The sequence below is a fragment of the Lissotriton helveticus genome, chromosome 11 (genome assembly GCF_964261635.1).
Source record: "Lissotriton helveticus chromosome 11, aLisHel1.1, whole genome shotgun sequence".
In the NCBI taxonomy this organism is placed as follows: domain Eukaryota; kingdom Metazoa; phylum Chordata; class Amphibia; order Caudata; family Salamandridae; genus Lissotriton; species Lissotriton helveticus.
In genome coordinates this window covers 491,523,798-491,549,629 of record NC_136072.1, presented here as the reverse complement: position 1 = coordinate 491,549,629, position 25,832 = coordinate 491,523,798, and the positions used below count along the sequence as shown (strand labels likewise).

Below are 25,832 nucleotides of genomic sequence, written 5' to 3'. Positions count from 1 at the left end.
GCTCTTGGGAAATAAAAGTGCAGGCCCCAGCTTTTGCATTGACCCTTTCACTGCCAATAAACTTTGCAGAGCTACCTATTAACTGGCTGTGACCAACAGGGTTGAACAGCTGTGTATCAGATTACCGCAAGACTGTCTACTTGTCCTTTGGACAAAATAGAAATTAAAACCTCTTGCCCTTGTAAGAAATCTAGATGTCTCGGGCGTCGGGAGATAGGAATTCCCCACCCCTGATTGGTTGACTGGGATGGATAGATGCATGCAGATGGAGAGGGGTGAATAAGGCTGTCCATGGAAATATGTAAAAATATGAGAGGGGGCCTGGGAGTCAGCCGGTGGGTGCTAGTGTATCCCACAGTGTGAATGGAGACACCACAATGGTGGGGGTTGGGGTGGAGGGGGTTAAGAAATTGAGTGAACTTTGAGATGATAGAGCTGGGAAGCAACACATAACCCCCCTGAGGGGAAGGAGCTGGACGTAATATGTCTGTCTAGAGAAATGTTACCATTATTGGGCCCTGGCAGGATGCATTCAGTGTACGATTCATACACAAAATGATCCGGCACTCCAACCAGTAATATAAACTCTTATAATGAACACATTTTCAGAGATGAGCCAGCAGGTCGTGGTGTAACTTTTTTATTCAGTGTTCTTTTCTTTCTCAAAAACTATGACCCGGAGTAGCCAACGCGTTTCGCCCTTAGGGACTTGTTCAGGGCGAAAATGATCCTTGTAATGTCCTTTACCCGGTGCTACTTGACTTTTCTTTATTTTATACGATAGATAGTTGTCAGAAATACAATGTTTTAGAGGCTTCCGTAAGCTTCCTCAATGGGAATGATGTGACCAGTAAATCCAATGTGCTCTGGTAAAGAGCTGCAGAGTATATTGTTTGATATAGTTATTATATATCACCTGATTTGTATAGTAACGACATATCAACAAGCAGCGTCTCAGCCGGATTCCGCGTTCTTAAAGTATACGATTCATGTGCTGCTTGGACAGTGGGCACGGAGGGAGGAAGGGGGAGACTTGGGTATGCTGTGTAAGATGTATTATTGCACTCTTTATAACTGTTGTTTACGTATAATAAAACAATAAAAAAGAAAAGGAAATATATTCACTGACATTTTGGGAGATAGGAAACAATTAAACATAGTGGTATAAAAATTGAGTGTGTGATGTTAGTTAGAAGTCTGGACTTTGTTGTGGTGAGATTTCCTTGGTTACAGTTTCTTAAAATTGGAATTCCCATTCAATCTGTATTCTATTGTGGTTCTTTCTTTTATATTAGTCTTATCAGCACAAAACTTAAATTTTATTTTATTCCACTTTCTATTGATACAAAGCTTTATTACTGCCTACTTTTTTACATAGAAAAACAACCCATTCTTTCATTCCTAGTTGCCGCCTAATACAGTGGAAGCTTTTTTTATTTCCAACTTTCTTCATCCTATTGATAGCCTGTAAACAAATAAAAATGAAGTGTATTGTATTCTTTCGCTTGAGCCATGGTTTTTAAAGCAACTGATTTATGTATTAATATTAGGTATTCTACATCCCATGACTGATGACCTTGATTTTTTTTTTTTGGGGGGTTTTTAAAGATCTTTATTATGCAGGAGGAATACATCATACAAAATATCTGTAAAGGCCCTCAGGGCCCGCTGAGCAGAAAACAAGCATGTAAGCCTCTAACTTGATGACACAGCCATTCAGCCGGCAACCCGGGGGTCCGGCGGCAAATCTAACGCACATGCATATGTAGTTATCTGGTTTCTAGTCACATTAACAATAGATCTTGTGATTTTGTCTTTTCTGTCCAAAGCGGTTATACTGTTGTTACACAGCATTGGTGCTGTGCTAGCAATCTCCCCTGTCCCCACAGATGGTCCGAGGGGCTATTGTAGTGAGCCGATAGTGGGGGGGGGGGTGATTAGTATGAGGTATTTCACCAAATTCGTAATTGCAATGCTGTCCATATGTAGGCAAGATGTGTGGTGGTATAGCTCACTGAGGCATAATAGTAGGTGAGTGTGCGCGGCAGGGTTGGTCTGCAGCCATTTCGATCAAGGCTCAGATGGCCAGTGCTGCAATGTCTGTGTTCCTTCCCAGTGATGGTGTTGGGATGTTGCAATGGACGTGGCTGTGGTTGGTAAGCCATGCAGCGTATCCTTCACTAGCCTGCGCGGGTGTGAGTGCAAGTCTGTTCCTCACATATCATGTAGATGTCGCCGCGTCACTGCAGAGTGCAGGTAGCATACGGGCAATAAGGCATCGCGTCCCATTTGTGACGTGTTGCATGTAGTGTCCTCGGTCGGGCTGAGTAATGGGTCTGGTCGGGGAACATGACCAGCGAACAAACTGTCCCCTATGCCTATACAACGGCGGGGAGAACCATGGGTAGGAAGGAAGAGGGAGGGAAAGGGGGGAAAGTGAGAGAGATCATCTTGAGTTCTCATAAGTGGCCGCAACAGCGGGGTGGGGCGTGGCAGGGCAGCTAGTATTGCGAGGTATGCGGTGGGGGGAGTAACATTCCCAAGCTGGGGCTGTCAGGTGCTGCCTGTGGAGAGCCGTCGGAGTGCAAGCCAGTCCGTCATAAGGTGGTGGCGCCATCTATCTGCATGGTGTCTGTCCTCCTGCAGGGAGGGTAGGGGAGGGGGGGGGGCATCTCCCCGTCAGCACATAGTCGACCCAAGAGGGTTGGGGCAGATGCAATGGTGGGCGTGCAGCGCTGCTCGGGGTCCTGTGCAAAGCTGAGTATGACTGGTGGGCGCGTTCAGTTGTGTAGGATATGTGTCCCAAAGAGGCGGGGGGGGTGGGGGAGAGGGCGACAGGCCGCCTTCGCTCCCGGTGGCAAGCAGTTTACAAGGGCGATGTGGTCCGTCTCCTCAAGTGATCCCCTGCTCTTGGCAGGTGCGCTGGAATGCTTTGAGGAGGTCTTCCCAAAGCTGAGCGATAGGGAATTTCCGGAGTCCCGCCGTTTCCTGTCGGAGTAGCACCGTGCTCTCCGCCCTCGCCCAATTGGTAAAGGAGGCGCGCCAGTGCCGAGTGTGGGGGGGGGTCGCAGCCTTCCAATGTTTGGTAAGCAGGCGTTTGGCCGTTATGAGCCCCATGTCCCAAAAGCGCATCCGCACTTTGTTTAATTTCGTGCGCCTATACAGCCCTAGGATGCACGCCTCCCATGTGTGCGGCAGTTGTTCGTCAGTGCTGCGCGTAAGTAGCGTTATGACCTCGTCCCAGTATGTGTAAATGTTGGGGCAGTGCCATATCATGTGTAGTAGGTCTGCTCCATTCAGAGAGCAGCGCGGGCAAGCGGCATCAGTGGTCGCGAAGTATCTATTTATCTTGTCGGGTGTGAGATATGCGCGCTGTAAGATGTAAAACTGAATGATTTTGAAGCGGGGGTTGCGTGGGATGTACGTCGGTACGGCCAAAATCGTCGCCCATTCTTTATCAGTCCAGGCCCTTCCCCTGTCTGTCGCCCATATATCTCGTAGCAGCAACGTGGGCGGCTGCGAGTGCATCTGTAAGGACTGCGCCAGCCAATGGATTACGTGGGAGCCGTTCCCCATAACGTGCAGGTATTGCATGAAGCTGTGCATCGGTAACTCTTCAGTCATGTCTCCCCAGGATGCAGTGAGTGTACGTAAGAGAGCCGCGTGTAACAGGAACTGGCCTGGTGGAAGTTCTGTGCTAGCGGCCAGTTCCGCAAAAGTGAGTAGTGTTCCGTCAGTGTACAGGTCACTCAAAGTGTCCACCCCTGCCTGTGTCCAGCTAGCTATTCTGGTCACAGTCAGTGCGTCTGCTGGTCCCGGAGTGCCCAGGATGGGTAGTGCTGGAGCGTATGGCGTTGCTGTCCGGGTGAGTCTCGGGCATCGCAAGAAGCATTTGCGCGCCACAGCTAGGTGTAGCTGCGCGGGGCAGGGGGTTCGGGTCAACGGGTGGAAAAGCCAGCAGATTTGCGTTTGCGACCAGGCAGCAGCGGTCGAGGCGGTATCCGCGAGGTGCTTGCCGCTGAGCCACCCCGACACCCACTGCATCTGTGCCGACAGGTAATATAGCTCCATGTTAGGCACCGCCAGGCCTCCCAACTCCGTAGGCATATAGAGTTTGGTCAGTGCTACTCGGGGCCGGCCCGAGTTCCAAATGAGGCTACGTAGCATAACCTCCAGATCTCGAAATATTTTATTCGGCACATACGTGGGTATATTGGCGAAGTAGTATAGTAGCCTAGGCAGTACTATCATTTTAGTGAGCGCTACGCGGCTTGGTACGTTGAGGGGTAGGGTGTTCCAGAATTTGATCTGCGCCCGGACCGAGGCAATGGCCCTCAGGAGATTCCCCTCTAAGATGTCGGTTGGGTTGCGATATATTCGGATCCCCAGGTAGCGGAACGTAGTGGGATGCCACTGCAACCTACCTCCGCCCAAACGCACATCGCACTCCGGCGTGTCCGGGCTAAAGGAGAAAGCCCCCGATTTGGACCAGTTAACTCGCAACCCCGACATCTCCTCGAAGGTCCGAAAGGCGTCGGCCAGGGAGTCAGGGATGTCTGTTATGTCTCGGACGTACAGCAGTAAGTCATCGGCGTAAAGTGACACCGTGTGTAGGCCATCCGCTAGCGGAATCCCCCATTCGTGCCCCCGGGTCCTGAGGACTGTAGCCAGAGGTTCCATGGCCAGGGAGAACAATAGAGGCGACAGGGGACAGCCCTGCCTTGTGCCCCTCCGCACCCGGATGGCGTCCGAGAGCAGCGCGCCTGTGCGGACACGTACTGTTGGTTTGTCATACAGCAGGCCTACCATGGCTTCGTAGCCTCCTCCCAGTCGGAACTTTTCCAGTACCGCTCCCAGGTACGGCCACTCTACCGAGTCGAAGGCCTTCTCTTTGACTGATGACCTTGATATGACGATATTCTGCTTAAAGAATTTGTTCAACTGAAATAAAATGTTTGAACTTGAAGTGGTATCTATAATGTTGTTTGAGGTTGGTGTGTGGTTCTTATTGCGAGCCACCCTTCCTGCTGTGACGTATACCCTGGAGCTCATCTTGGATGGCATCACTTTTATTGGTACTATGTCCAGCGGAAAATGAAGTATTGAACAGGTCCCAGTTGTATTCGTTCTCTCCAGAAGGTGTTGGATGTCGCTTATACGTGCCATTGGCGACCCTCAGTGTACTGTACTCATGAACTTTGTTTTTTTCTGTGACAAAATGTAGGATTTTTTTACAGCAGGTTTCTGCATACCTTAAAACGACCCTCCTAATTCTATATCGGTAAAAATATACATTGTAAAGCTTGATACATTTTTCTTTGTATATTGAGTCTGGCTTAATGCAAAACCTTTTTATTTTACAAACCTGATATCTATAGTATATTTATAGGGGCTTTCAGGCTGCCTTTTTCATTCATTAATATGTTGTTGTGCCACTCATATTTTCTTCCACTCGTTACAGCACACAGCATGGGTCAGCCTACTTCAGCCATTGGCTAACTTCCTTTTGAGTGATGGCATTCTGCTCTGTCACAAGAAGCACACACCTGCACTTAAAGGAGTCCCTTTCAACGCCAGGAACTATCTACCATGGGAATGTGTCCTTTTTTTAGACCAAAAAATATAATTATTTTAGCCAGTGTTTGTTTCATTGTTTAGGTGCTGACAGCTCATTCAACAACAGTTTACAAAAAGCATGACAAAACAAACATTACCAAAGCCAAAATGATGGCAACCAGTGCAAGACCGGTCAGCTTTGCCAATGCTTGTTTGTATTCATGCCTTTGTAAGAAAAGCATTTCGAATGTACATTCAATACATACGTCAGGTAATGCAGAACACAGTAAAAGAGCATGCAAAAGAAATCTAAACTGTGGTATCAAGAGTGGTTACAGATGTGGGCACTGTAAGTGAGGAATAATTAAGGATATATCTAATATGAAGCTCTGCTCTGTCCTCCTTTCTGAAGGTTTTTCTGTGAACTAGTTTGCTCTGTAGGCCAACTTTGAACGCTTGCAGCAATAAGCTGTTATTTTACTCTTTCCCGTTTTTTCTTCTATCAAAAAAAAGTTTACCCAGATAATGCAGTTCCGCATGCATTTATTTGTATTTCACAATATTTGATATTTGTATTTTTTCCCCAGATTCTTCTCATTTGAATACTTACTCTTGGCTCTATAGCTTTTTGCATTTCGAAGTTTTAGTGACCCATTTGTATCTATTTCTCAGCAAGTACAACACAACTTGTTGGGCTTTCTCCTGTTGGGGGTTATGAGTAGTAATGTCTTGGCCATGTGATGTCGTTGTTTCGGTCCTGTCTCCTGTTTTATAGGTAGAAGTTTACTTGTTTATTATGAAACTGCGGTCTTTTTGTTTTTCGTTTTCTACTCAAATTCAATTTCAAAATACTTTATTCGGTTTACATTTTTACAAACCATAAAAGTTATATATATTCCAAAATACAATACAAACATATAATAAAAAACATAAAAGATCGTTGCCCTACGGCGAGACATAAACAGGGAATTGACTTCTTCATTATGGTGATGTGGGTGGCATCTTTAAAAACATTATCATATTAAAAAGAGCAATATAACACAGCTTTTTCTGCATTTCATTGCACATTTTAGAAAAACGGCCACAAAGGGGATACAGTTGAGGTTCAACAGCTGCAGATAAAAAAGAGCTGGACGTACTTGCTTAAAATTTAACTTTTTTAAAATAGATTTTAAATAAAGGGATCTGGGCATTTCATAATATTTACAGAGGAATATAAAGTGGAGCAAATCCTGAGGAGGCTTATTGTCGCAGCCACAGGATGCTAACACTTTACCTTTGTGACTTCCCCTTGGTACTGCTAGTAACAGATGAAAAAGATTCAATCTAAACCTGGTAAGTAGGAATCGCTCATAAGCAGATATTGGCGGGGACAAGTACGGTTCCACATCTGGGGAGGTTTTAAGCATCAGGTGTAACCGGACACTAGGCTTCAACAGTTCTTTCTCCTCCCTATCCATAGTTTTGTTAAGAATAAAAGAATGTTTAATGAGCGTTATATCCTTTCTGGTTATACCTTCAGGTTTTGTGAATAAGTCCAGACGTCCCAGATTGCTAAAACAAGTCATTAAGTACTTAATCCAGGGAATTTTGGTTCTATGATCTAAATTTAAAATGTCCCTCATAAGGTTATGTGTAAGACCTAGGTGCTTGTTGAGCCATTATTGAAGCCAAAAAGTCAGCGGGCGTAAAGCCAGGGTATCACTTATGTAGGGCAAACCAGTTTCTCCGTGGACTGACAAATTCGCTGTCCCCTTTGGGACGCTCAGTAATTGTTTTAGGAAATTATTTTCAGTCACCTGGAGGCCTACAAGACCGGAGTATCCCAAAATATCTCTCCCGTAGCTGGCTATAGATAAACTTTTGGCTCGATATATTTTTAGCAACACTGCCACTGGTCGATTGCCCATTTTAGTGGCATCCGAAAAGTGCGGCGTTTGCCCTAGTGAATTCGCCCCTTTTTTTATTTAAAAGTGCTGCCCAGTTAAGCCGGCGATCTAAGAGAACACCCAAATAGGAGAAAGTTGAACAGTTTGGCACTCTAGTTCCATTCACCATAAAGGTGTACTTCTTGTTGGAACTAGGCCCCACCTGCATTACATAGGATTTGGTGTTATTTATGGCCAAATCTCGCTTAGTCATAAATCCATTAAAGGCGTCAAGTAGGGTTTGTAGACCCTAAGGGATGCGAGCGAGGAGGACTGCGTCGTCCGCATAAAGCAAAACGGGCAGTCCTCTCCGTCCCACATAAGGGTAATCGGCCCCTGTGTCCAGCAAAACTCCTTCTAGGTTGTTGATGTATAGATTAAAAAGAGTTGGCGCTAAAATGCACCCTTGTCGTACCCCCTTTTCTGTGTTAAAGTTCCTGGATACCTTCAGGTCTATTGTGGCTCTGATGTTGGCTTTGGTATCTCTGTGGAGGTCCCTTAGGAAGTCCACCAGGGATCGCTCCACCCCCATGGCCTCCATGGACTGCCACAGCTTTCCTCGGTTGACTCAGTCAAAAGCCGAAGAAAGATCCATGAAGGCCATGTAGATCGTCCCTGGGCGGGCGATGGTGTATTTACCTAAGATCAGATAGAGGTTAAGACACTGGGCCATTGTCGAGTGGCCTGGGCGGAACCCGTACGGATGTCCGAGATTATCTTGTGCTCCTCGGCCCAGGTACTCCGTCTCTTTAAGATGGCTCCCCCTATAACCTTTACTACTGAATCAATCAGGGAAATTGGCCTGTAGTTCACCACACAGTTGCGGTCCCCTTTCTTATAAACTGGTACTATTGTGGAAACTCCCCAGGATGTTGGGCATCCTTCCTTGACCGCTGTGTTTCCCACTGCGGTCAAGATCAGGGCCCAGAAAGAGGGATTGGATTTAAAAAGGTCCGAAGGAATACCATCCGGACCAGGGGCCTTTTTATTTGTGAGTTGATTTATAGCCACCTCTATTTCTTTCAAAGAAAACATCACAACTTCGCTCCCTGGATTCTTAACGGGTGTCACTGGCAGGATCGACATGTTCTTAAATATAGAAGCAAAATGGGACACCCATTCTTCCTCTGTTATGTTGGAGCCCACCACTTTAACCCCTTCCGCATAAAAAGGTGATTGATTGATGGTACCCCAAAATCTACAGCTACTAGATAGGGTCTGGGGGTCTAGAAGCTCCCTACATAATGCTTCTTTTATTTCCATTTTACGTTTAACCAGTGCATTTTTATAAGTTTTCCGCAAGATTCTGATCCGGGAGTTATCCCTGGGCATGGTTTTTAAACCTGCCTTTAATTCTCTTGCTGCTTTTGAGCATAAGTGGCAAAACCATCTTGGATCTTTGGGTAAGCCAGGTCTACCTGAGGCTGATAGCAAGCCTTCTACTTTAATAGCAATTCCCTCAAAGGATTTTATTATTCCTGGAGCCATGGAATCTACATTGAGGCAGCAGGAGAATTCTGCCGCACAGGTAGACTTTAATGTGTCATGAAAAAGGGATGGGATTATTTGGCTCCATTTAATCCGTTGCCCTCCGTCAATTGGTTTTAAAGTCTTAGTGCTTTTCCCTTTTTTTCTATATACTTCCTCCCATTGTCACACAAACAGGGTTATGATCGCTCTGTGCGGTAGGAGTTATAGAAAAACCCTGTAGGAGGGGTACGATGGACTAGACAAGAGAATGTGGTCAATGAACGAACCACAGCCTCTACCTTTAAATGTTGGGTGACCTTGTTTGCTGAATGGTGGAGCAAAATTTAGCGCGGAAAATAAGTCCCACTCGTTGAGCATCTCGTTAAGGGCGTTACCTTGTCTTGTATGCTCGGAATTAAGTCCCGTTATCATTGGGCAACCCATAGACCCTATAGTGTTCAACTTGGGATCACCACAAGGATGAACATTAAAATCTCCTACAATAAGCAGGTTATTAATTTGGGAGCCGCAGCCCTGTTTTATGAAAGTATTCAGCTTAGTGATCCCACAGCTCTCATCTTTGAGTAGCATTATAAAGATTTATCACGTGGAGGGTACTGTCTTTTTGTGCTAGGGAGATGACCTGAATATTTGTATTATCGGAAGGGATAGCCCTAATGCTACATCTAAGTGCCAGTGATACAAAAATTGCCAAACCACCCCTAGCCCTTCCGCTGGTGGCATTGGTCGCTGGGACAAAAAGGGCTTTAAAACCCTCCAGTGCAAAATTACTATTAGTAAGCCAGGTCTCTTGTAAACCTATTAACGAGATGTTACTAATGAACTTCACCCACAAGGGGTCCGTATCCTTTCCTGCCAACCCCGCGATGTTCCAGGAGATTACATTATTTACATGTTTATTCCCCTTAATGCCAGGGGTGACTACCCGAAGGGGGGCATACAGAACTATTTCAGGGGAATTCATTTCTTGATGCCCATCAGCAGTAAGGGAGACTTGATGATCTAATTTGTCTCCCACTGGTACGGACTCTGACCCTGAGCTCTTGACCTGGGGAGAATTAATTTTGGATGAAGTGTTTCTAACGCAGGAAGTGGGGATTTCTTTTGTGCCGCACAGTCAATCAGTCATTGAGACCAGAGAGTGCTGCAAATCTGTTTGACCCCTCAAGGGGGGTGGGAGAAACCCATATCCAACCCTAGATGGTTTACTTGATTGTCTCGCCCATAATCTACCCGATCCCTGTTGTATTCTGTGGTGAGGTGTCCTGACATGTTGCCACCCATTCCATGTGTCAAGTCGTGCTCGGTTCGATGCCCCATAGAAATAACCTAGGGGTAAAATCTCGATACCCGAGCCCATGTACCCCCCACCGCACACTACTCCCCTCAGTATCTTTTCTACTGGAGCTGGGCTGTTGAAATTGATCACAATACAATCTACGTTTATAGATTTTCTTGACCTTCCCAGCCAGAACACCCGTCTGGCCATTATAACGTTATGCCCTACCATATTACCTTCTGTGGTGTTGCAGGACAGCCAATTAACAACCTTGTTTTTTAGTTGGCTATAGTCCTCTTTGACTCCCTCATTAAGGGGGGGTATATTGCCTAACACTAACACCAACGGGGTGGATTGGGGGGGTAGGTCAATAACTGGGGGAATGGGTGTCAAATTGGTGGATTTATCCCGATTTCTTACCCCCTCTATCTGTGCGGGTGACAGAGTGGGGAAGGGAGTGTTCAGTCTACGGTTTTTACCACTTTCCTCTATGGTAACTTGTTGGCCTAGACCCCCCAATGGGTTGAGGGTACCTCCCTTCATCTCGTTGCCCTTATTTTTTGAAATCCTCTGCTCTTTGACTACGCTGGTTAAAGTCAGACAAGAAACAGAGGGGGGATTTTTGGCCTGTTTATTTGGGTCAATTGAGGTACCCCCAGTCTGTAGGCTAGGAGTTAAATTCACCAACATGAGGGTGTTTTCTGCAGTTACCTTATAAAGATTTTCCATTTTCTCATTAATTATCTTAAGTCTCTCAATAAGTGGAAGCGTGGAAGATTTAAGCAACTGTTCCACTTGTGATACAGTGCAAACAGCGTCAGCTGTAGCAGGAGTGAGAGACTGAGGGATGGTGCTTAATATAGGTTTTGGTGGAACGGGCATAATTATGGCAGGTGTATTAGATGTTATAGTTATTTTAGAGGTAGTGGTCTTCACCGATTTATTTGTTGTTTTAGGTACCTTTTGGTTTTCTACCTGATTGACGGCCCCCTCCCCTCTTTCTTTTGCCCGTTTGTTTGGGACAAATAGCTGGAATTATTGGTGTAACAGCCTGAGCATTCTTGGTAGTTAACACAATAGGATGGAAGTCCTCAGAAGATAGGCTACTACAAGATGAAATATTCACCGAGGGGATGGGGGTACACCCATCGGGACCTTTACTTGAGGATCTTGAGCTGGTCACACTAGGTCATCGGATGTCAGTGTGGTCTGGAGTAACAGCGTTCCGTATATCACCCAAGGAAGATCGCTTAGAGCCCATAAGTTCCAAGGATAGCCGTTTCTCTGTGAGGGCTATTTCTCGCTCTAGCACAACGGCAGCTCTGGTGATAAAGTTGTTTAGAGTCCCAGTAATACTACCCCCCTTTGTACTTGTTGCAGTCTTTCTCCCCTTCCCTGAGTGATGGAACATTTCGGGCAGAATGTCAATGGGGGGGGCTAGCTCGTCTGGATTATAATACACACGGGGACACACGAATAAGTTATATCAGGCAAAGGTGATCGTTCAGAACCTCCTTGTGTAGTCTTACCGGCTAAAGGTGCACGTTGGCGGGCTTAGCCCGGCGCCGCCCGCGACTCGGCGGGAGCGCTGTACTTTTGAACGCCTTCCGGGCGCGGCAGTGGGCGGAGGTAGGCGGGGTTATGAAGCAGAGGATCCTGGGGGGTGTAGTCCCCCCGCTCGGTGGCCGCGTGGTGTTCCTAGGCGGCAGCGGGGGGGGAGAGGGACGACGACCAGCAAGCACAGGTGAGTTCGGCGCAAGGCTGCGCTATACAAAAAAATACAAGCACTCAAAGCAATGCAAGTGTTCCAAGGCAGTTGGCTTTCAGAGTCTCCTGCTCCACCGAGGGAGCGCCGTACTTTTGAACGCCTTCCCCGGCGCGGCAGTGGGCGGAGGTAGGCGGGGTTATGAAGCAGAGGATCCTGGGGGGTGTAGTCCCACCGCTCTGCAGCTGCGGGGGGTACCAGCAAGCACAGGTGAGTTCGGCGCAAGGCTGCGCTATACAAAAAAATACAAGCACCCAAAGCAATGTAAGTGTTCCAAGGCAGTTGGCTTTGAGAGTCAAGGTGTATGTGATTGTCACGTGGATGATGTCATCAGTGATGTCATTTGAGATGTCATCAGTGATGTCACTGACCATGTCATGAATGATGTAATATGTGACATCAGCAGTCGATTGCGGGTGCGCGAAATATAGTTAGTACAACTAACTATATAGGAGCAATTTCAATGGTTTTGTATGAGTGAAATGTCCAGCTAACTATAACACCCCTAAAACTTAGTTTTTTGAGTGAATTTCAAAGGTTTTTTTAAATGCTAATTCCTAACTATATAAGGCCTGAAACCTATGGTTTTTTCAGTGAATATATATATATATATATATATATCTATATATATCTATATCTATCTATATCAGAGGCGCGCAAGAGGCTCCGCTCCATCAAGTGGCAGAGGAATGCTGGCATCTGCTGTTCATCGGCATTCTTCAATTGTTCGAGGTATCGAAAACCTCTGCCCACCTCCTATGTGCATGAAGCTATGGACCACTGCCAGTGGCAGCCCGTGATCACACGAGGAGCTTCATTCACTTGTTTGTCGTCTCATGGCCGAGCTGACGTCATCATACGAGGTTGGAGTTGAAAGGGTACCTTCGTGAGCCTCAGACTGTCATTTCTCCGTGATGCTCCATTCATATTTACCGCGCCTTCACCCTGAATATTGACCCCCTTTTCACGCAGCATCCACTTGGGCGCAATGCTGGCTGGGACATGGAGTTCTATTATGGACTACAGTTTCACTCATTATCAACTGGTGACGAGGGGTGTAACTTACCTTCCAATGAGGGCGAGTCAGGACACTTTCAAGGCGTGGGTGGAGCCTCATCACGGAAGCAGCAGCATCTGAGGAAGGTTTGAATACCGAAATGCATCATGCTATGCTGTGTCTATTAAAACGGCTCCCGAAGGTTTCCCTGTGTGGCCTCTTTCCTTACCGGAGGGGTCTGCTTGTTTATCTATATATATATATATATATATATATATATATATATATATATATATATATATATTATCCAGCCCTGGGGCAAGCACACACTGTCGAGCGCTCTTATTGCTTAAGGATCGTTTTGGTGAAAATATATATTTATATATTTATATATCTATATCTATATATATATATATATCTATATCTATATATATATATATATCTATATATATATATCTATATATATATATCTATATATATATATATATATCTATATATATATATATATCTATATATATATATATATATATATATATATCTATATATATATATCTATCTCTATATATATATATATATATATATCTCTCTATATATCTATATATATATATATCTCTCTATATATATATATATATATATATATATATATATATATATATATATATATATATATATATATATATATATATATATATATATCCTACTGGCGATAGCCAGTAGGTATATATAGTTAGGGTTGTTTTCCATAGGGAAATCGCAACATTCTATTGGGAATAACTTTGGCGCCGGTTGAGGAATCTTCCTGAAATGTTCCTTAACTTTGCCTCGCGGCGCTCCAGTCCTTCCCTGAAAGTTTGGGGGGGATTCGTCAAGCGGGGGCCGAGATAAAAGGGGGGTCCCAAAACGTGTTTTCCCCATGTTAATTTCAATAGGGCGGTTGGACTCACTTTTAGCCCGAACGGCTGAATGGTTTTCCACCAAACTTGGCAAATTTGTTGGGACTGGTAGCCCGATGTGCCTTTGCTATGTCTCAAGATATGTGCTCCAGTGGTTTTTACGAAAATTAACTTTGAAAAAATATATATTGGGCTACATTGGGCTATATATATGTTAGAGCCCAAATGTAGCCCAATGTAGCCCAAAGATGGCCACCAGAGACAAAAAACCCCAAATGTAGCCCAAATATCAGCCAGATGTAGCCCAACTATAGCCCAATGACAGAATGTCCCAGAGTGTTCTAAAGAACAACTAGAGCGCTAACAGTCTTACTTATGACAAAAGTATGGCACACCTGAAGTCATCTTGATTGGAATAAAGTGTTAACACTTAAAACATTTAATTTGCAAAGGAACAAAATGAGGGGGTTCATTTTGCCATAGAAATTATGATTAGTGCTGAAGAAAGAAAAATTAGGGCACATTTTGAGTGACTTCTCAAATCCTCTTATATTTCATTAAAAAAATTCTGATATGCAGTCTCCCAAGATGGCCACCAGAGACAAAAGAGCCTGTGCTTAAAAACTCTGTTAGGAAAGCAGGCATTTGAGATTTAAAAAACGTTTTAATATATAAAAACGTTATCCGCTAATAGAATTAGCATTTAAAAAACCTTGCGAATTCAATGAAAAAACCATAGGTTTCAGGCCTTATATAGTTACGAATTAGCATTTAAAAAACCTTTGAAATTCACTGAAAAAACCATAGGTTTCAGGAGTTGTATAGTTAGGAATTAGCTTTTAAAAAACCTTGCGAATTCACTGAAAAAACCATAGGTTTCAGGCCTTATATAGTTAGGAATTAGCATTTAAAAAAACCTTGCAAATTCACTGAAAAAACCATAGGTTTCAGGCCTTATATAGTTAGGAATTAGCATTTAAAAAAACCTTGCAAATTCACTGAACAAACCATAGGTTTCAGGAGTTATATAGTTAGGAATTAGCATTTAAAAAACCTTTGAAATTCACTCAAAAAACTATAAGTTTTAGTGGTGTTATAGTTAGCTGGACATTTTACTCGTACAAAACCATTGAAATTGCTCCTATATAGTTAGTTGTACTAACTATATTTCGCGCACCCGCAATCCACTGCTGATGATGTCACATATTAGATCATTCATGACATGGTCAGTGACATCACTGATGACATCTCAAATGACATCACTGATGACATCACTGATGACATCATCCACGTGACAATCACATACACCTTTTCATACACTATTACAATTTTTCATCACTCTTTGTAAAATACAGAGTATCATATTTAAATCCATTGTCCCAGCAATACAAGTACCTAAAAATCCACTCAGTGATTCATAGATGTATACACACATCTAATCACTTACCTATGGATTCACTCATACATGCTGTCAATGAACAATAGAACACTATCAAAAATACTTATACATCTATATCGACATTAAACAGCACGCATCCTATTCACATATGAAGTCGTCCTACTCACTTATGCAAACAATGGATCATACTTACATATTTACTTAGCAAAACACTTATACAAACACTACTTCTTCTATTCATTTAGATAGTAAGTCATACTTAGTGAATTATAAAATCATTATTACAAGTATACAGTTATCCATACAGTCACTCACACAATCATTGTGTCTTATGTATACTTATTTATATACAACTGACACATACACTGCCTTTTATTTTTCTAGTTTGTTGGACCTGTACCATTGAGAAATATATTTGCTCATCACCACACCCATAAAGATATTCACTCACCCAAACAACTGTTAGAACATGTAGTTTTAACTTCATATATCTACTGAATCAACTATTCACACATCTCTGGACATTCACACACCCCCCACCGAACCACACACACTTTCACACTCCCATACAAATACTCAGTTAACTAATCAATAACTAATATAGACTTTCACGTAGCTAGTAACCAACTGTAGAATCAGTTTACACGACAACTGACAAAGTGATACAGATATTCACACAGTTTAGTCACTATCCACTATATTTAGTGAGACATTATAAATTGGTCAAGTAAACAGTCAATTACACTGCTACTAAATCCTCCATCCAAATATTTATTTATATATATCCACGTATTCTTCAATGCAAATTGCTATATATATATATAATGCATATTTAAATAACGAAGCAAACCACATTCACTGGATGATGTCATCAGTGATGTCATCAGTGATGTCATTTGAGATGTCATCAGTGATGTCACTGACCATGTCATGAATGATCTAATATGTGACATCATCAGCGGTGGATTGCGGGTGCGCGAAATATAGTTAGTACAACTAACTATATAGGAGCAATTTCAATGGTTTTGTATGAGTAAAATGTCCAGCTAACTATAACACCACTAAAACTTAGTTTTTTGAGTGAATTTCAAAGGTTTCTTAAAAGCTAATTCCTAACTATATAACTCCTGAAACCTATGTTTTTTTCAGTGAATATATATATATATATATATATATATATATATATATATATATATATATATATATATATATATATATATATATATATATATATATATATATATATATATATTCATGCTCCTGGGTCCGCCACCAAATGAAGGAGCACTCAAGCAACAGAGAAGGTTTGACCCGTAACCTTTATTGTTCGTTACAAACTGCACACGCAGGTGGGCGGGATATGCAGAAACTTCGAATCACCTCTGTGCAGGTGTGCAGTTTGTACCTAACAATAAAGGCTACGGGTCAAACCTTCTCTGTTGCTTGAGTGCTCCTTCATTTGGTGGCGGACCCAGGAGCATGAATACATAGCGGCAGCCCAGCCGCGAGGGTGCACCATCCTGTTTAAGACGGGGGCCATGAGATGGGATGTTACCTACCTCGACTGTGGGGCAACGGAGCTGGATTAAAACTGCAGCGCTAGTGGAGGCTCATCCAGAGTCTAGGGGCTCATACAGAGCAGCAGTTAAGCAAGTGCGTTCATCTATGGACTTTAATGACTTCAACATCCACAATGCTCAGGGGCGTGGAATGCCCAATCGGAGAGCAGTTGGGGGTGTGGCACGCAAACTTCGGTGGAAGCCTCTGAGGAAGATAGCAATTGAAACGCGTCTGGTGATTCGAAGTTTCTGCATATCCCGCCCACCTGCGTGTGTAGTTTGTACCTATCAATAAAGGTTACGGATCAAACCTTCTCTGTTGCTTGAGTGCTCCTTCATTTGGTGGCGGACCCAGGAGCATGAATAAATATATATATATATATATATATATATATATATATATATATATATATATATATATATATATATATATATAGTGGGTGTGTGTCCACACATCTTTCAGAAAGTGAGCAGTACTCAATTGGTGTGCAGATGTTATTCGCATTGTAAGTTTTGATTTGCAGTGCTTTAAGAAAACATTTTAGCTTAATTTTGGATGTCGCTTTTAACTAGATCTGGATAAATTGTGAACCAATTTTGAGTATTAATAATTGCATTGTTAAACTCTACGAACCATACGGCCATATACAAACATAGTCCAAAATGGTCCGTAATTAATAAAAGAGGCTTGCATTTGTGAATATAAATCAGGGTTTTTTCGTTACACTGACCCAGGTGCATGTCAAATTGTGTACGTGTATGGTGGTTGTATTAATAAGATGCTTATATATCTCACAAAACGTGATGCTACAGTCAATCTTTTCAATTTGATCTTAAGATTTTGATATTTACATCTACATTGATAGATTTTACAAAAGTCCATTTTGTATTACTTATAAACACAAAAATTAGTTTTCAGTTTGAAAGCAGACACTTTGCTTATCTGCATTTTTCAGTATTAACAAAGGAATACGTTTACTTGTTCTTATTTCTAGGGTCATGCAGTTATCTTAGTGTTCATGTTGCAAAATGCCTCCGGCTGTGACAGATGCCCTCGACATCTGGGCCGTAGATTCCCCTCTAGCAGCCAATACCACGATCAAGGTGGACTGTATGCTGCCAACTGGAATATATATCCAGTTAGATGTCCCTCGTGAATCTACAATTTCTTACATCAAAAAGGTGAGTTAACACATTTTCTTGTCCCTTAAATCAAGCTTATTTTTTAACCTAGTGTTATGTGATTGTTGTGTAGCTCTGTAATCCAGGGGTGAGATGGTCTCAATGTTATTATGGCTCAGGGTTTACAAGATGAGACTCTGCCAAATGACGTGTTGGACCAAAGGGCCTAGTCACAGCACATGTGGAAAAGACCCACCTTACAATGTAGAAATGTCAAGATTCCTAGAGAATGATCGTTTGTTTTCTAATAATGAACTCTGGTCTATTTGAAGGCAGAAGTGCACTATATTACCTTTGGTCTTCTTACAGGAGTTTGGCTGTGTACTTTGATTGAAACCACACCTTTAAGGTCTATTGAATCATGCTTCTTGTTTCTAATTTGACCTGATTCTACACTTGTGGTCATGTAAAAAGAAAAAAAAAAAAAAACATTTCTGTAATATCAGTGGCATATCAGTCATATAGGTTGGCCAGGTAAATGCAGCAACCTCCACTGAGCCACATTTTGGGATTTCTTTGGTGCAGCCAACTTTTAGTTCACAACTATATAAATACATAAAAGGACACAAATGAGCTTTCCTCCTTCTTATGAGATAGTGATTCCACCACATGCCCCTTGAGAACGCGTTTTGGAACATATCGCGGCAGTTCAAACTAAAGAAACAAAATATGCAGTGGCCAAACATCAATTGAATTATCATACCAGTGAGTGGAGAAGACTAATATTTTATGGAATTGACATGGTGGCTGAGTATGACAGAGGTGGAGACAGAACGTTGTTATATATATAAATGGAATCGCTAAACATCGTTCAATTAAAAGCCAAGCAGCCAACAGGATTGAATGATGATGATGAGGAATAAAATATACATTTAAAACAATAATGGGAATAATTGAGGCAAGACTCAGTAAAATCAAAAGAGAGACATGATGTATCAAACCCACCTTTCTCGGTACTACCCGCCATATCTGACATATTTCGCCGGTTGAGGAGGTCTCGGGGCTTAAGGTGAATTGGGCCAAATCGGACACTTATTCTTTTGGCGAAGATTGGGGCGCAACTAATATAACAATTTATGGCACAACGCTTGCCTGGCACCCGACAACGTTTAGATATCTGGGGATATACATCTACAGATCCCCTGTGGATATACTGGAAGGCAATCTAGTACGTGCCATTTTCTCGATGCGGGCGCAGGAACAATTTTGGAAGACTCTGCCCCTAAATGTGATGAGCCGTGTCACCTTAACTAAAATGATAGTGCTACCCAGGCTATTGTACTACTTTGCAAATTTGCCAGTATATGTCCCGGCGCGGCTGTTCCGGGAACTGGAGGGGTTACTCAGGGGTCTAATATGGAATGCGGGACGGCCCAGAATAGCGTTGCAGAATTTATACGCGCCACCGGAATGTGGAGGCTTGGCAGTCCCTCATCTGGAATTGTATTATCTAGCTGTACAGCTGCGGTGGTTAAGCGGCAAGAACCTAGCTGACACAGCCACGGCGACGTGTTCATGGACACAGACACAAATGTACAGCTTATTCCATCCACTGGCAAAACTTCCCCGTCCAACACAGTTACATATGGGATTGGCCCACAGATGCTACAGAAGAAGCCTCCAACTCACAAAAGATACTATTCCTTACGCTCCGATACTGCCACTGATTAGCACACCCAAGGCAGGGATTTTGTGACAGACGTAGTGTTGACGCCCTGGACTGTGGTGGGGGTGGAGACACTGGGAGACCTATATACGGATGGTGCTTTGTTGCCTTTTGCAACACTGACCATGGATACTGGCCTGCCAGTGGGTCAGTTTCTCTTGCACGCCACCATCATGCGGATGTTGACGCTACACTGGGGAGACCTGACAACCGAGCCACAAACACACCAGTTGTTGCAGTATCTACATGTGATGGGACACATGTGATCCATTGGCTAATGCAGGCCTTACTCACGCATGTGTTAAAGCCACTGAAGCGACTCCGGTCGCGATGGGCTGAAGACAGAGGTCAGCCCTGGGCAGATAAAGACTGGGAACATGTCCTAGCCTGCACCACGCATATACCACGTAAGTCACGCTTCAATCTCATGCAATCATATATATTGCATAGGGCGTAGCTCTCGCCCGATAAGATTAATAAATACTTTAACATTGCCACTTCCGCTTGCCCACGGTGCCAACTACTAGATGCGGACTTGCTGCACATGCTGCTGTCTTGCCCCCTGCTGTACCCTTATTGGCACACAATCACAGATACTCTTACTAACAGCATTAACACCGAAGTGCCACACACGGGAGGTTTGCATCTTGGGATTTTACAAACGAACAAAAGCTAATAAAGTCCGCTCTAGATTCTGTGACTTCGGTCTAATCACTGCAAAACATTTGATAACCAGGAGATGGAAACACAAAGAACCTCCGGAGGCACTCCACTGGTTAAAATTTTAGAAAATTGAGCACAGGCGGAGAGCACCATTCTGCATAGAGAAGAAACGGGTGGCTTTCGTAAGTTCCCCATTGCACAGGCCTGGGACGATATCCTGAAACTTCTTACACAAACTAGTACCGCGCTGTGCGCATCTCCCTGCACAGAGTGAGAGATGACTGCAAAGGTGCTTGGGCGATGCGGTTGGGCAGGGTACACAAGATACCTTAGAACATATCTATCGAGCTGAGCAGCGACCCCACATTCCTTCCGAACGTTACAGGAGCACGGGCCTGGACACATGATGCCTTGACCTTCACTCAAATACACACTGATCAGGAACAGTAACCCAAATTCACAGACACGTACGCGGCCCCTGGCACGACTTCCCCTGAAAGGCACACAACACATATACCCGACTATGAACCTGATATCTCTTTTTCTTTTGTATTCATTTCACGTTTATTAAGTTATGTTTCAGAAGTTAGATAAATGTGGATAACTTATAATTAGAGGCATTGTTCACTTCCAATTACCCATGCCTTACTGTCCGTTATTCAACGATGGTGGTATACACAAACTGTATGTAAGTGTGCTACTGGACGAGGTTGCCTTTGACTAATCACTTCAATATGATGACTTCTATTTGGATATTATGTGTCCAACATATTTGTTTTGACAATATCTTTACTTTGGGGTTCATTTTCTGCTAAATATTCGATTTCTTGTATAGATTAATGTACTCGATTTCATGTTGCAGCAAGACCTAGACTCACCCAAATGATTCTTCTAGACTTTGCGTATAAACTTGCAGATGACAACCGATCCGAGCATTTGTACACTCCAATTTCTTGATGGGATAACATCTTCAAACTGAAATTGTACAATTTCGTACTAAGACACTTCTTGTGGGAAATTTCTTCCCACATTTCTTTCAACTCTGTCTTTTCCGATTTTGTTATGTAAGATGTTACATACCCGGCAACAGCAATGGAATTATCCGCAACAAACTGGATATCCATATCAGCATTCCACATTGAGAGAATAACTGGATTATAATCATTGATATACTTTGATTCTTCACTTCTCAACTTGTACGTATTTTTGGGAGATTTTCTTGTGATGGTATGCCTCACAGCTGACATGAAACTGTTCACTCTTCCTTTGGATATTACTGGATGTGGAAATCCAAAATGACATTTGGTATAAAACTTTTCCTTAGACTTGAACTTTCATTGACAGTATTTGCCACATCGATGACTTTGGAATCGTAACACTTGTTGCCTTAAGGTGTTTTCTTCTGTTCTTTTTGGTATAGCACATGTGACATAGGGGCCAAATGTAGGTGGCCAAATACCGGTCGGTAACTGCCGATTTCGGCCGTTACCGACCGGTATTTGGAGTTTCAGATGTAGGGGGCCTTAAAAATTACTGAATCGGTAAATTTACCAAATCGGTAAATTTACAGAATCTGTAAATTTACCGATTCTGTAAATTACCGAATCGGTAATTTGAGATGTAGGTGGCACTGAAAACAGTGCCACAGGGCCTTAAGGATTCGTTATTTACCACCAACTATTAGTTGGTGGTAAATAACGAATACCTGTGTATATGCAAATCTGTGCATGCACACCTGTGCCATGTGGCACACATGTGTGTCACATGGCACACAAGCCTGAATCAGGGGTGCAACAGGGTGTCAAAGTGACACACTGCCACCCTTGACTATTCGGTAATTTTACCGAATCGGTATTTACCGATTCGGTAATTGCCATTGATTCCTATGGGCCTCAAGGCCCATAGGAATCAATGGCAATTACTGAATCGATAAATACCGATTCGGTAATTACCGAATCTTAACGATTCGGTAATTGTTACCGAATATTTACCAACATGGCATTTACCGATTTGTAAATATCAAATTGGTAAAATTCGGTATTTACCTACATCTGGCCCATAGTCTTCAATAAAAGATAAACACTTTCATCCAAATCAGTTCTAAATTTGGGTGCATCCTTGATCCATAACAGCATATGTATATGAGGAGCACCTCTAGCTTGATACTCCTTTCTCCAAAAGAAATTCACAACCTCTCCAAGAGGAGGATTCTTTTTATTGCAGATAAGACCTCATAGCTTCAAACCTATGATTGAAATATCTGCAAACATTTACAGGATCTAAAGAGCACAATTCTCCATGTGTCCTGTATTTAATATTTTTTATATTTGAATATGCTTCTCGAAGAAATTAAAGTAAATCATCCCAAACATATTCAGCACAGCTTAGGGTAACAAACCAGGTAGGAGTTCCTAAGTTCCTTAGCATGCATTTAAGTTCTCCATGACGACGATACCAAAACTCCTTAGTACCATGCTGACATGCCATCAAATTAAGCAGTTGAGATTCTAAATGATCGTCACTCTGATGTACTTTGTCCATAAATTCCTTTGCAGAGACATTTTGAAGATGAACTCCTGTTTTCAATGTGGTTGACTGCATGTGGAAGTCCAAACAAGTCACACTCAAACAAAAGATGAAATATATATGGGATACATTGTCGAAATCTTGGATCTTCTGCATGCAATCTTGTTGTCTGATATTCTGATACAGGAATCTGCACTGATCATTCGTCATATCTTCCACCTTTTCCAGTTGCGAACAGCTGCGGAAAACAACAAACTTCCAAACTTTGTTCCCATACACTCATGGGAGTCCCCTTCGCTTCTTCATTTGGAATAATTCAATAGTGTTCCTCATCACTTCTTTCGAATGAAGTGGATGTACACTATAATGTTCATAAATGTCTACACTTTTGGACTTATCCACTTTTTCAATTTGACCACTTAACGTTTCACTATCATCTCCTAAAAGTATTTCTTCTCCTGTATTAGGGGTGTCTTTCATAGATTAACATGCTTGAATAATTCCCAGTGGTCGAAGTGGGAGTCCCACGGTACATAAAATAGTAGTAACATATATATATATGTATGTATGTATGTATGTATGTATGTATGTATATATATATATATATATATATATATATATATATAAATAAATAAATAAGACATTTTTAAAAGTACCATAGAACAACATGGGCCCATTGAAGCTCAAAGGGAGAGTTCACTTTAGTAACATATCCATGTCATTATAATAGTCCACATTCCAGCCAATCAGGTGAGGAATTGCAAGTTTTGCAGAACTTTTTCTTCTAAAACCCTAAAGGATAGAGAGGCCCGTCTCCTTCCGTGGCTACAGAAGTTGAAGACTTCGGACAACCCTGTGTCTGATGTACAGAGTGTGTCTTCCTGCCATTCCAAGACCTCTCTGAAGCGTGGGTCGAAGACAGAGATGCCTTCTCCTTTTCTTAAAAAGAAGCTTGTGGACGCTCCAAAGTCCGTCTCCCCACGGGATTTGCCGGCCTCTACGCCTACGGGACCTAGTTCTGTGGCGTCACAGTCCCAATCTGTGCCCTCGTCAACCAAAACGTGTGCCAGCTCGTCGACAAGCTCTGTTGAAGCGCCCGTCGAGCTCGTCGAAGCGCCCGTCGAGGACGACAAGATCCGTCGACGTTGTGCCTACGATGACGACGACCTGCTCTGTCGATGAAGACGACGTCCGCATCGTCGACGATGCACCAAGAGGTCGGACCTATAACATCCATTGTGAAGATCTCATCGACAGCGAAGAAACTCGTCTCGTCGTCTCTTACCACAGCGACATTCGTCGACGAAGGCTTTGTCGACGCGTTACCCGTTGACGTCGAGTTCCTTGTCGATGACCACCTCATCGTCTATAGCCCCGTCGATGACGAAGACCTCATAGACGACGGCAGCACCGTCGACGAAAAAGGCCTCGGCCCCGTCGACAGCTTCCGCTTCTTCGTCGACGCCTGGTTCCTCATTGACGAATCCCTCGATGACTGTTTCGACGACGAGCTCGTCGACGGAGCAATATTCTTTGGCAACTGCAACAACCTTCACAGTGGTGACCGCTTCTTCTGTAAAACGTCCGGCTCCGCTCGTTTTGAGTCCTATTCAAGGTGGGTCAGGCCCCCCTGCTCAACTCTTTGCGTCTGCAGAGGACGACTCTTCTGATGGTTCTTATGTTGATGACACCTTTCGTCCTGCAAGCAGCCCTTCGGAGCTCCATATAAAATATCAGGACTATGAGGAAGATGATAATGATGAGGGGGGTCGCTCTTCCCAGTTCGTGATGACCAGTTGGATGTTGACCACGAGGTTCCTATGGCACAGATACCAGTGACTTTGATCTCTAACCTTCAACACATGCTAGACGATTCGAATCGTCGATTCCCCCCTTCTCCGCAGTCCTCTCCTACTCCACCTCCACCAGCACGGGAGTCACTTCCTGCTGCTCGGGCACGATCACCAGTTCCTCAAGACCCTGGTACTGATGATGATGATGCTCGGAATAATACCGACCAGGACGACGACGCTGTTCTAGCGGATTGGGACAACTATCGGACCCAGACCCCCATCTCCTCCTCCTGCTTCTCCTCTGGCTTCTCCCACAAAAATCGGGAGAGTGGCGCCCAATCTTAGACCTCCGAGCACTCAACAAGTTCATCAAGTCCCAAACATTTCGAATGCTGACCTTGCTGGAAATATTAGTTCCTGAATCCCGGGGCGTTCCTCTCCACGATCGACCTCCTAAACGCATACTTTCATGTGCCAATCCATCACAGATACAGGAAGTACCTCCGTTTCACAGTAGGATCGAAACACTTCCAATTCAAGGTTTTACCTTTCGGCCTTCGTTCCGCACCAAGATTCTTCACAAAGATCATGGCTCCGGTTGCAGCTCATCTATGCCTACAGGCCATACAGTTCTACCCTTATTTAGATGACTGCTTGATAAAGGCCCCAACCTTTCATGCAGCAGAACAACACACTCCGACTTGCCTGTCTGTCTTTCAAAGCCTTGGGTCTTTCCATCAACCACGAGAAATCGCATGTCCAGCACAGCAAAGAGTCTTTCTAGGAGCATTAATAGACTCACGTCTGGCAAAGGTGTTTGTTTCGCAGGAGTGCCAAGATCTCATTATCAAACTGGTGGCCGTGGTTCACGGATCTTCTTCTGCTTTCCCAGTGTGATCCGATTCTTCTTTGTCCCCTGCCTCATCTTCTCACCATGAACCATGGCCAGATTTGCCATCCAGATCCAGCGTCTCTCCAGCTTCATGCTTGGAACCTGAGCACTATGAGTTCGCACATCTAAATATCGCTCCTGAGTGCAGAAAGGTTCTTGCTCATGCACGTGCTCCTTTGACAGTCAAAACCTATAAACTAAAATGGAAACGGTTTTGTGTTTGGTGCCACACGGAAAATGTCG

The 25,832-nt window shown here is 43.5% G+C and overlaps 1 protein-coding gene across 7 annotated transcripts in view; it reads left to right on the top strand.

Annotated features, from left to right (window-relative positions):
• Window positions 1–25,832, top strand: part of PIK3CB (phosphatidylinositol-4,5-bisphosphate 3-kinase catalytic subunit beta) — a 999,444-nt gene that overhangs the window by 285,005 nt on the left and 688,607 nt on the right. For all 7 annotated transcript variants that reach the window (XM_078666107.1, XM_078666113.1, XM_078666108.1 and 4 more), the window contains one exon: window positions 17,863–18,049. In XM_078666107.1, coding sequence (XP_078522233.1) covers window positions 17,897–18,049 — 153 coding nt within the window. In that variant the 5' untranslated portion in view covers window positions 17,863–17,896. The remainder of the gene's footprint in view (window positions 1–17,862; window positions 18,050–25,832) is intronic.